Raw genomic sequence first — 12,824 nt, forward strand, 5'->3', positions numbered from 1 at the left:
GCTCCAAGTGGCTTCGACCCCCAGTTCCTGGTCTGGGGTTGAGGTGGGGGTGAGACGTCCATTACGTTGTGCCACCGACAGCAGAGGAGCGTTGCCAGCTCGGTTTCAAGCCAAGCCAGCCAGGTTTCATGTTTAACACGAGGACCTGTTTTGGTAGTCCCACCGGTGATGCTGGGGATCCCCATTGGGTTTCGGAGCCTCCAGTAAAAGTCAGCATGGCACCTCGAGGAGGGGGAGCGTCATCTGTCCTTGCTTAAATTGCAACCTAGAGTGCAAACTCCACGGGGCAGTGTGTCAAAATGGGGCAAGTCTGTTGCATCCTCCCGGGCTGGTGAGGTTAGATTGAAGATACAGAAGGTTTACAAGGAGATATTTTGGGGGCAAGGGATTTCAAACAGTTGTTTTTTATTTTAAGTTTACACACAAACTAATGTGTGCCTGGTGACTGGTTGGTTGACTGATTTGGTGGATTTGATGTGTGGAAATGGTTTAAGGGCTAATCTCTGGCAACATATAATGTATCATGATACAGTTGTTTACTTTCTGTTGTTTATTGAAAGAAATACTGCCTTTTTAAAGGAAAGCAATTTTGAAATACAGATGCTTGTAGCAGTCCAAGAAAAAAAATCTCCATTTATATTTTGTAAGAAAACTTCACTTGTCTGTGCGGTTTATTACTATTATTATTAGTGTTCACCCTGGCCCCGTAGTTGTTCTGATTTTTTTACAAGTAAACATTCCCCTCAGAAATTTATAATCTCATCTTATTTCCTGGTGTCCTTGTAATGCTTTAGAAAATCAGAGGACAAATTAATCTCTGTAATGATTTTTTTCTAGAAGTTTAGTCTAAGGTGAAATTTAGTCCCAGAACGTCAATAAATCATGTCAGCAATATTAATTAGAATATGCACTTTATTAATTTCTTTGTTATGTGCAGCTACCCGATGTCTTCTTGCATGTCAGCTACGTCTGCAATTCTGGAAATAACAAACTATGTAATTTTTTATAAATCACTACTTAGGAGAAGGTGACCAGTAGGTTGCATGTGCTTTTAGTGCTGTTTTAGGGCCAAAGTGAACAGCTCCACTCATTAATGTTTAAGAACTTGCTTGCTCCCAGAACAAGAAGATAGCATTAATTCTCATTTCTGAGAAACCTTTGAAGTAATATTTGTTTACCGGTAAAAGCAAGAAATGAGGATGTTCACCTCACCAGAGATGAACATTTAAGTTTACAGTATTCTTTTCATAGTATGACACTATTACACCACTAGTTGTTTAAGAGGACATTTCTAAATCAACTGCTATTTCTAAATTTAATTTAGTAAACATCGTAGATCATCGTGGCCCAAGAAGGTTCTGTTCCCCCACCCCAAGACCTCCTCGGAGGGCACATTCAGCGCTGAAGAGCCGTGATCCAGTGACCGTGACTCGTCTGACGGGGGTTTGTGTAAAGAGGGTTACACCACTGACAGATACGTCGGCACAACAAACAGAAGGGGCAGCAAGCAAACAGTCATTCTTAAAAACACACACATACGCCTCTGCCAGTAAGTGCCTTTTCAGTACAAAAATACTGTACGAAGGGATGTCCTGGAACACCATCAGGTCCATGTTGTATTGTTACAGTTCCTAACAGCCGGTGTGTTGTGGTATCGCTCCCACGTTAAGTCCGGGAACAGCTTCACATTAACTATATGAGTTGGAGGAGGGAATATGAGGGAAAAAAGATTAGGTGTCCTGTTTTGAAGAGAAAGCCTCTTTGGTATAATTTTTGGAAGAAATTTAAGCCATGGTTTTGGTTGTTCATAAGGCTTCATTCAATCCTTAGAAAGCGTCAGCCTAACTGTAATGGTTGCAAGCATGAGAGAAAAATCACATCTCATAACCGGCATGCTAACTAACGTAGATTAAGTTCTGCGCCCAAAATGTTTTTCTATATATGTGTATGTCTGCCAGTACAGATTGCTCTGTATGCAGTTCCAGATCTGGACTGGTTTTTTGCTAATAAAACTCTCCAGGCAAAACCTTTGCAGCATAGACAAGGCCTCCACTTACCAGATGAGCGGTCGCACAATCCCCATCCTGGGGCATCTGCTCATTTGACACAAAGCTGCAAACCCGCTGTGGTATGGCATACACGTGTTGTTCATGGTAAATCCCCAAGGAGACACAACCACTTGTGGAAGCCAGTGAAAAGTACTGGAGCTGGGAGGGTCAGAGGCTGCGTTTCAAAGGGGAAATCCCATCTGAAGGCAGATGAAGCCTGGGGGTTTCCCACGCTGGGACTCTGCAGCAGGCCTAGGGGCTCCTGCGCCAGCCCCCATCTCATCCAGTCCCCAACACCCTCTGCACAGACACAGCCATGTTTCTTCATAGTGGGGGGAAGAGTACTTAATGCCTGAAGAAGGATACCATAAGTCACTGCAGAACATGACGATGGTTTCAGAATGGATTTAGGGCAAATATTGTACATCTAGTTAAGATTTGTTGGGACTGAGCCAGGATAAGTTAAAAGTAAGTTTCTAGGTCAGGACTAGTGAGACCTTGTTTTATTTCCACTTTACCATGAGCTACCTGTAAGTCCTGGGCAAGCGTTCAGCATCACTATATCCCTTCCTTATGTGTAAGACGAGGGTGACTGAACTTCCCTCAGAGGTACATGGGGGTAAAACTGCATTTAAGGTTAGGAGATGCCCAGAATCAGTAATAATATCTTGGCTAGCATCTTTAAGTGGAAATAACATGTTAACAATGTCAATTTTCAAATTCAGTGGACTAAGAGCTCCTTGAGCAATGGCTGATTTTGGTCCAAGCTGTTTAATAATTAAACCAGTCAGGTTAAACAGTTTTCATATTTCGAGAATCTCCATTTAGTTTACAAGAACTCTGATAACAGCACGAATACAGGAAAAAGGCCTAAAACAAGCAATTTTAGCTGTTCTTATCTCTGGTTATCACAAAATCTCCCACTCCATCAAGTTGGTCTTTGAAATGGAACCTCAGCCCATGGTTTGCATCTCTTCATGTCTTCAGCCATTGATATGAATGACTTCAGAAAAGTGTGCTGGCCCTCACTTGGCACATTTTATTTAATTCAGTATATTATGATAATTTATAATGCACAAGAAAATCACAGGATATGCAGACACTGAGATGTTAAAACTCTCCTAATATGACAGCAGTGATATGCCATATTCTTATAAAGCATCAGAAAGCATGTGTGAGTTTTCCACTATGATTACAAATAACTTCATGCTGTAGTCTTTTCAAAGATTATTAAAAATATTTAAATAATGTTTATGACATATACTTTTTGCGTTAAAAAAGGAAAACAGCAAATTAATATGTAAAATTTAATTACTTAAATTCATTTACAAGTCATATTTCTAAAGTAATGGAATAGCATTGTTTTATGCTTACAATATTGTCCTGATCTTTAATTAGAACTAAACAATTTTTTCATGCAAAATTATTAATGTAATGAACATAATGTACTCATTTTTTATCTTGTACTTAAAGAGATGCAAGACTTGCATACCTATCCAGGCACCATCAGAACTATTTAGAAGAATGTAACAATCTGTATGATGTGAGTTTAATTCAAATTTAATATGATACTTCCAAAACATTCACTTTTTCAGCAGGGAGAAAAAAAAGGAGATGTCACAGACTCTGACATCTGACCATATTCCTTTTCTCTGGATGTTCACCTTTTCAGCTGCTTTAAAAGGCTTGTGATTTTTGAGAAAATGGTAACCTTGTGTAATCTGAGCAGGAGGTACGTTTAAGGATTTAAACATTTATTTGATGCCAGCATCAACACAGGTCTCTGGGACATGTAGATAAGAGTTGTCCAGAGAAATTGCTCAACAACAAATGTATTCAGGCATGCAGTGAAGCGAAAGGTTGAATATTAACAGAGATACAGGGATTGCTCAGAAGGGTTGGACCTATCATTGTCAAGCTGGGAAATGAGGGTTGCTGCCTGTATATATAGGAACAGAGAGGACCTCTCCCTGTCAGAGCTGCTGGTGGGAGAAGGTCACTGAGCTGCTCAAGCAAGTCAGCACCATGAAACTGCTCCTGCTCTTCCTGCTCTGTGTTTGCTCCGTTAAATCCCAGGACTTTACTGACTATGATGATGAGGTTGTAATACTGATCATAATTAATAATAATAGTAAAAATGATTGATTTTATTTAATTGCATGCATGACTTACTCAGCTTATGTGAGTTAGCTAAGGCAGAAGCTGTGAGGAAAAATGATCCAGTGCATGTTCTTTTTCCGCTTGAAGTGTTCAAAGAAATAACCTTTGTATTATTTCTTTCTATATATGTAACTGCACAATAGTTGTTTTCTAGTTTTGGATATATTTTCTTCCTATTTCATTTCTTTCTCTGTAGGGAATGAAGAATGTATGATGGTAAGATTAGTGATTTAGCTGAATTTATTTAAGGATATTAATTTAGCAATGTCAACATGATGTTGAAGAAAATTAATTTGTCAGGTGCAAAAAAATAGAAATATGTAATTAATCATGTCCTGTCTCATAGACAGTAAAAACGTTTTATGGATTCAGTAGACATTGAAAAAAACCCAACCTGCCAGATCATATAGCTTTACATTTGAAATGGAGAGGTAACAATTGTTAAACAAAAAGGCAAACAATGAGGATCAATCTAAGATAACAACTTAACCTATATTTAGCTTTGTTTAAGTAAAATATTTTAATGGGAGATACAATTTAGAATCTCAGTACATTTTTTATATTTTGAAAATCCCTGCAAAAAGGAAATAGGTCAGGGTGATCAGAAATTAGATTTTTTCTGTTATACGATCTAAGTGTTTGTGTCTGTACATTGACTACTGATAAGACTACTATACTAAATTATTTTCAGCAATTTTGTGATTTGTATGCTGCCTACTTTTGAAACTACTTGAAGCTTCTGATCCTGGATCCTTACAGAGATTTGTTATTGGTGGCTAAGTCTGAGTGGGATTGGAGATGGCCAAAGATTTTGATCCAGTTGTTCAAACAATTAATTCAAACGGTTTAGTTTCAACAGCTACTTAGGAACAAAGCCTGTTTTCCTTGCTCAGCCTCTTAGGCTTTCTTGTTTCTGGCAGTGATGGGGAATGTATGCATCAGAGGGAGCTCTAAAAGCCTACATTGAGAGATGTTACCGAATGTTTTCCTAATTCCGTCAGTTAATAGCTGGCTTGTGGCCTGAGACCTGACGATGTATTTGACTGTGGCCTGATTTTCTGAGACCTTACAAATTTTCCTCTAGCCCAATGAAAGACTGGGACACTGATAATGTGATGATGAATATTCTTCTTAGCCCCAAGAATGTGTACTTACTTTTTTTTATATCCTACTACTTGAAGTTTCATGGTGCTTAGTGGCTCTGAACTATATAAACTTTATTCCTTGGTCAGAATGAATGATTGAAATATTGTTTTGCTTTGATTTGAAGGCTTTTTAGTTTGTCTATATCTAGGTGGAGGGAGTGTGACTAGTGTTACAAGGGAGTGCATAGCAATGACTTTTACATAATATCAGTATAATATTTCCTTTATTGCTTTTTTCATTCCATTCCATGGTTTTCTTTGCTGTTTAAAATACTGAATGGATGAGTGCTGAACGGATGCTTCCACCCTGTGCATAGCATTTCACAATATCAATCCCAGATTCAGAGAGTTTCCTCTCCCCCTGGCTTTGCAGGACGACAGCCCTCAGCCTGGGATTCGAGGCCACCGACCCCTGGACAAAAGGCGGGAAGCGGCCCCCACGCTCCGACCTGTGGCACCTCCCATCAGCGGAATTGGGTACCAGCCCCGGCCCCCAAAGCGGGTGAAGACGAGCGACAAGAAAGAACGTATCATCTACCCTGATGCTGGTGGCTGCAAACATCCTCTAGAGGAGCTGGTGGGTGTCTGCCTATTGACACAGCTTCTAACAGACTGTCTTTTTCTTCTAGTGTGCCCAACATGGAGTTTTCTTTGCCAAATGAGGGATGGTCGTTCATTTAAAGCAGCCCAACTTTGCATCTTTTTGCTTGAGTTTGGTAGGACTGCGTTCAGAAGAGTAATGCCACAGAGTCCGTGGAATTAGTCACAGTCAGACAGTCTACAGCAAAGATGGGGAGATGAGATTTGAACCTTAAATGAGGAAAGGAAGTATCTGTGGGTTAGCCTGCGCTTTCCCTGTTGCTTTGCATAGGTAACTATTAAGAAGGACAGAAAACAAGCTCTGCAGAAGCGCTGGCTTGAATTTCAGATAATCTCAAGGAACCCTAGGGGCCAAAAAAAATAATCTCCCATGTCTTTCTTAAGATTTGTTTCAAACCATAATTATAGTCTACCCTCAGTCACTGCCCCAGCAATTACGGAAGAGCATGCAAGCATGCTGAGATCTAGCATACTCCTTGCTGCCTTGCAGTAGTCTATTGCACTGTCCCTGCTGTGCTCTCTGCCAGAAAATGCAAGCTGTAATGGTGCTGAAAGGCATCTTAGTGTCTGAGAGCAAATTTGAGTATGGAGGTTTCCCACAAATGAAGTCTGTTAAAGCTTAATGAATACATGATTGTGGTAGGGTCCCACTGCTGCCGGGTATTTTGTTTCTCACGGGACTTCAGAATTTCCCACCTCTTTTTAAAACACTGTTGTCCTTGACGGTACAGTGCTTGCTGCAGAAGCAATGGTGCTCAGCTTCTTGAGATGATAATTTTTTAATGAATCGTATGGCCATTTCACAAGAGATACATATAACAAGGTGTAGAGAACATGGGTTTTTCTCTGAGGCTAGTGAAAGAGGAAGGGGGTAGATAAAAACATGCACAGGCACCATGTAGTTCCTGACAGTCTTTAATCATAGTTCAGGTGGCTTAACACCATGAACGTTTAATATTGCAGAAAAGTGAAAAGCAGCTAGTGGACCAAAAAAGTGTGAGGAGAGAGGGCTTTTTCCAAGAGCTTCAACAGAAGTGTCCTCCTGGGGGACTCAGGGCTCCTTCCTGCCTTTCAGACTGCAGCTTCTTTGCAGAAGTCGAATGTCTTGAGTCCTTATCTAGATGCCTAAATATCTGGTCTCACATTACAAACTATTCAGTGTGTTCAAAGGTATGGTCATTCACTGATGGAATTAGAAACTTTTTATCTTGACTTTTTTTCACAGCCCTTTTTATTTTTTTCAAGGGAGTGCTGTGTCCAACTGGATGTGAGCTGCAAACTACACTGGTAAAACAGGAAAAAAATATGAAACCAGTTGTTCGTGATCTAAAGGACAAAGTGAGCAAACTGTCTGAAACCTCTACAACTTTCTATGAATATGTGACTGTTCTAGATGATAGATTGGTAAAGAGGCAAAAACAAAGAAAAGGTATGCTCATTCTATGAATTATTAGTGTAAATGGTATTGCAGTTCTATTGGCATTGCTACTGTTACTTGTTAATGAGACTTCTTAAAAAAATTAAAAATACAGTGGAATATCTAGCAAAGTAGGGTTCCATGATCATGTCCTCTTAAATCTTACAAAAAATCCTTTGAGAGAGGCAAAGGAATGGATCTCATGCTAAGGCAAGATTCATATGAGGCCCCAAAATGTAAGGGTCACATGTTCCCCCCTTACCTGCTTCCCTATGTCCATCCAATTGCCTTCATGCAATACACAGGTACCACTTTCCTGAGAATCTCTGAATAGTTTTTGCACATTGTGCAGAAGTAAGCAAAAGAAATGCATATCCTTCCTCCCCACTAAGAAAATAAGTGGCTTCTCAAATTGTGCTTACAGATTGCTCTTCATTATTTCACAACTGGAAAACATGCTGAAAACTAATCTGCTTTTCATCTTTTTGCTTTTCTAGACAATGATGATATATTTTCTCAGTACAACACAGAAGTGGAATTGCATTATAATTATATTAAAGATAATCTGGACAATAACATCCCATCTAGCCTCAGGGTGCTCCGTGCAGTTGTGGATTCTTTACACAAAAAGATACAAAAACTGGAAAATGCTATTGCAACCCAGATGGACTACTGCCGTTCCCCATGTGTTGTTTCCTGTAATATTCCAGTGGTTTCAGGCAAAGGTACTCATTTAACTATAATGACATCTCTTCTCCCATTTATATCACTGTGCAAACTGATAGATGAATTACTTGATTGCTGTGAACGTTCCTCTGAAGCCTGTGTCATTGATTAGGATAGCAGAAAAGATGGACGGTGATCCTAAATGAAAAAAATCTTTTATGAATGCCTGTACTTGTCAGACCAAAGGTCCTCTTACCCAATATCAGTCTTCATTAGTGGCCAGTAGCATTTTAGAGAAATATGTGCTTCAGGGTCTTTGTAAGGTGGAGGTGATGCATTTGCGACTACCATAGTTGTACCCTTGGTTTTTTTCAGTCAAGAAATGTTTTTGGTTGGTTTTTTTTTTCACAAGCTTGTCTAATTCAAAAAATCATTGAAAAGTATACAGTCTTCCATCACTCAGGTTGAACTTTTAGAAATTCCTGTTTGGAAAAGTAGAAAAATGCAGCTGCGCTGTTCTTTCTTCCCTGATTCTTTCACATGATGTATGAAATCAAAATGAAAGTAGAATTAGACATATCTTTAAAATTGTTGCCTTACAATCAGCAAACCAAAGGGTAAGGAGATTGTTGAAGAAGTTCAGAGCTCTTTCAGTAACAGACTTTCCTTCTTGCAGAATGTGAGGATATTATCAGAAAGGGAGGCGAGATATCCGAAATGTATCTCATCCAGCCAGATCCTTTCGCCAGACCATACAGAGTATACTGTGACATGCAAACAGATAATGGAGGTTAGTGTGAAATAACTATGTTGTTAAAATATTAATTAACATGGATGCTACAAAAAATTCATAATAGTAATTTGCATTTTATACAAACTAATATGGAGTTATAATTTTGTAATTACTTGACAATTAAGTCTGACTGACTCATTCAGAAAAGTCTTGCTGGTCAACTTCAGATGCACAGTAGGATACTTCTATAATTAAAATGGAAATAAATTGTTGAGATGGGATTGGTAGCTAAAAAATCATTACTATCATGAGAATGGTCAATGTATGAGCGGGCAGGCAAGAAGGGCCTGGCTCATTTCTTACCATGCTACTATGCACTAGACAAAAGACCAGGGCAGTCCTTCAAGTTCTGCTTTTTCCACCTTTCCTTATGAAGCAAGGCACTACTTGAGTGTGAGTAAAAATGGCAAGGCTGAGCTTGTAAGCAGAGAAAACCCAGACTTGCTGCAAGGAAGCCATATGCTCTGCTCGCCTTAAGATGAAGATAGAAGGGCTGTATCTTAATATTTCATGCTCCTTTCTCAATGGCAATTTAATCTAAATATTGTTGCTCCTGCAGGCTGGACTTTGATTCAGAACCGCCAGGATGGCAGTGTTAATTTCGGAAGAGTATGGGATCAGTATAGAAAAGGATTTGGAAATGTTGCAAAAAGTGGAGGGAAGAACTACTGTGATACACCAGGTAAAACGCCGAGCATGCAAGATGAAGAACTCTCCTTACTGAAATTGTTTTCTAATATTTCTTGAAGCTCTTTGATTTTTTAAAATTAACTAATCCACTTTGACAGACTTATAGGCAAATCATAAACTTGCCATGAAGTATATTGTGAACTCTGTTTCACTCTCACTTGTTGCTTCTCAGGTGAATATTGGCTTGGAAATGACAAGATCAGCCAGCTTACCAAAATAGGGCCCACTGAAGTTTTAATTGAAATGGAGGACTGGAATGGCGATAAAGTATCAGCTCATTATGGAGGTTTCACCATACAGAATGAAGGAAACAAGTATCAGCTTTCAGTTAGTAACTACAAAGGCAATGCAGGCAACGCACTAATGGAAGGAGCTTCACAGTTGCATGGAGAAAACAGGACAATGACAATTCACAATGGCATGTTCTTCAGTACTTATGACAGAGACAATGATGGATGGTACGTACTTGCATTAGACATTTAAAATAAACATAGAGCTTAAAATAGAGCTGAATATAGACTATTACTCTAGCTCGCTGTTAATTTTCACAGCATTTTGTAGTATCTTAAAATATGTTTTATCGTGGCAAATTACCAGCCAAATGTCCATGCAGTTCCCCTGATGTAGCCAAGGGCAGGTAAAACTATGTATTAGGTTAGCACTGCTCCACAGCCAAGTAAGAAGCAAGCACATTCATTCCATGAATGACATTACCATAGACAAATCAGCAAATCTGGATGCAATATATTCATTGTCAGAGACCGATGGTGGCAGTGCTGAGGACCACTGTCTTGCTTCAGCAGGAATATTGATACTTACTGCAGTAACACATAAAGGGTCATGAGGAAAGAGACAGGTAGCATGTCCTATTTAAAAAATAAAGTTCTGCCTACTCAGAAGACAGGAGCTCAATTGTAAAGTACTTAATTTAGCACTATATCTCTAAACTATGTGCTATGTCTTTCCCTTAATACCTGATGACACATTTATGAATAAAGGGATTGTTTAGACTGGGGAAGATGTACAGTTCTTATTGTTTTATATCTTTAAATTGCATTGATATTGCAATTATCATTATGAACTGCAAGCAATTGTAGTTATCAATTGGCAAACTAAAATGACATTCCCAAAAAGATGCAGCTAAAATTTTACTTGTTTTTCTTAGCTGCTTCACCTTCCAGGTGCACTGTGTAGGACACGCTGGCGATGGTCAATCTTTTACAGAAAGCTCGAAGAGGATTTTAAATGTTTATTATGGCTTGAAAATTTCAGTACAGGGGCAGGTTTATGTACTCTGTTGATCTGTTTGCTTACAGTTCATGTGTCACTCTTAACACTTTCTTTTCCCTCATCAGGTTAACTGCAGATCCAAGAAAACAGTGCTCCAAAGAAGATGGTGGTGGATGGTGGTACAACCGCTGCCACTCAGCCAACCCCAATGGCAGATACTACTGGGGAGGGACCTACAGCTGGGATATGGCAAAACATGGTACAGATGATGGTGTTGTATGGATGAACTGGAAAGGGTCATGGTATTCAATGAAGAAGATGAGCATGAAAATCAGGCCATACTTTCCACAGTAACCATTATCAAAATGTACAGAATCAGGGATTTTCTTTTAATATTTGTACATGGTTATCTTTTTAGGAATGGTATTCAGGCTTGTCTTTACATATGAGAACCAAATATGTATGTACGAGCATATTGTGACCTGAAATGAAAAGCTATGCCAACTGTAAATCAAAATCTGACTGATGAAAAGAGCTCACAAATGTATTTTGTTCCATTTTTCATTTGTTCACAAGACAGAAGTAACTACTATAGAATAACTGATAAAAAAACCCCAAACCCCAACCTGTTAACTTGTTTCACTCTTTTACAAAGGACTTCTATACCACATTTGAAGAGGGAGAGGATTCTTTTAAAATGTTTTCTAAAAATTCAATAAAGCCTTAAAACTAAAGTTTTCTTCACACGATTCGTAAGTATTTATGCGTTATCCAGGGAGAAGCAAACACATTCCACCAAATAAGGGATGGTCATTTTCTTTTGTATCTTAAATGTATGGTAACTACCTGTGTAGCAAGTTGAGAGGGAATAAAGTGAAAAGATAGTATCTAACAAATGGGTAGGTCACCAGTCACTTAGTTCAAATTCTGTATGCTGGATAAAATATGTGCTTTCCTGGGACCTGGCTCACATACTGTGCTTCTTAATATCCCTTCCACCATCCCACATCCTTTTATCATAGAATAAGATACAGTATTAGAAGACCTGGCTGGTATGTCTTTCACACAATCACTATCGTGGGACTAGAGCAATTAGTGACTCCAATCATAGGATAGGTGGAGGTTGGGTATTTCATCGAAGCTAGTGGCCTAGGCTCCCTCTGTAGCCAGGAGCAGAGGTTGACCCAAAGACAGGACTTCCCAACCCTGGTAGGCAGAATCAACCATCTCTCAGAGGGGACTGCCTTCCTCCACAAAGGTGGGGATCCAGATGGATTCCCATCTGAAACCTCTCATGTTGATTTAATCTGTGGAGCCCAGGAGGACAAGGAGGAGACACCATGGCAGCATCTCACTACACGAGCGTGAACGTTCAGCATCCCCACAGGCAGGCTTCCCATGCGGCTAGGGAACAAAAAAACAAGCTGTAAAGCAGAAGCACCTTTTCCAAAAGCGCAGACACTTCTCTGCACACGGCTGTAAAGATGTCTTTGCTCTTCAGCAAGCTCTCCCAAAATGTTAGACAGCAACTGTGTTTGAGAAGCACTGAAAAAAGGCTAACAGTGAGCTGCTTTGCCAGTATTTGATGACATTGTTAAATGGTATGAAACATGCTGGCCAGTGAGATTGGAGGCAAGAAAGTTTGCTCATGCTTGTTTCTCAATAGAAGCACAGAAATATTCAACAGAGTAAATACTTGTGTAATTTTATGTCATAAGGTATATGCATCATATTCTTGTGTAATTGTGTAACCAATTGTAAGAGACTGAAATGTTAAGAACAATTGTCTCAAAGCTTGCTTGTGTGTGTTTATCTGGTAAGACCGGACAGTAGACCACTCTTTTGTGTGACAAGACCTGAGGGCAGACCATTCTTTGGCTTATCAGGTAGCACCGTCTTGCAAGGAAACCTGTGCAAACTTGCTGAAGCAGCAGGCCATTCTTTGGCTTATCAGGCACCACCAAGAAGAGGACACCAACTGGTATCCGGTCAGGCCGCTTGCCCCACCAGTAGATGTGCATGTATTGGGTACGTGATGTTGCCCTGGGTAACCAAATGGAAATGAGAGGGCAAAT

At 39.6% G+C, this 12,824-nt stretch overlaps 1 protein-coding gene across 1 annotated transcript; it reads left to right on the forward strand.

The window, feature by feature from the left end:
- Nucleotides 1–4,058: 4,058 nt before the first annotated feature.
- FGB (fibrinogen beta chain) lies at nt 4,059–11,103 on the forward strand (the record flags this gene model as incomplete). Its single annotated transcript, XM_082315011.1, has 8 exons — nt 4,059–4,148; nt 5,727–5,930; nt 7,199–7,382; nt 7,868–8,095; nt 8,713–8,826; nt 9,389–9,511; nt 9,692–9,977; nt 10,875–11,103. Exons 1-8 carry the CDS (start codon nt 4,074–4,076, stop codon nt 11,101–11,103), a joined length of 1,443 nt encoding a protein of 480 aa, XP_082171137.1. The 5' UTR covers nt 4,059–4,073.
- Between the last annotated feature and the right edge of the window lie 1,721 nt (nt 11,104–12,824).

The sequence above is a fragment of the Platalea leucorodia genome (assembly GCF_965183815.1).
Source record: "Platalea leucorodia genome assembly, chromosome: 6".
Lineage (NCBI taxonomy): Eukaryota > Metazoa > Chordata > Aves > Pelecaniformes > Threskiornithidae > Platalea > Platalea leucorodia.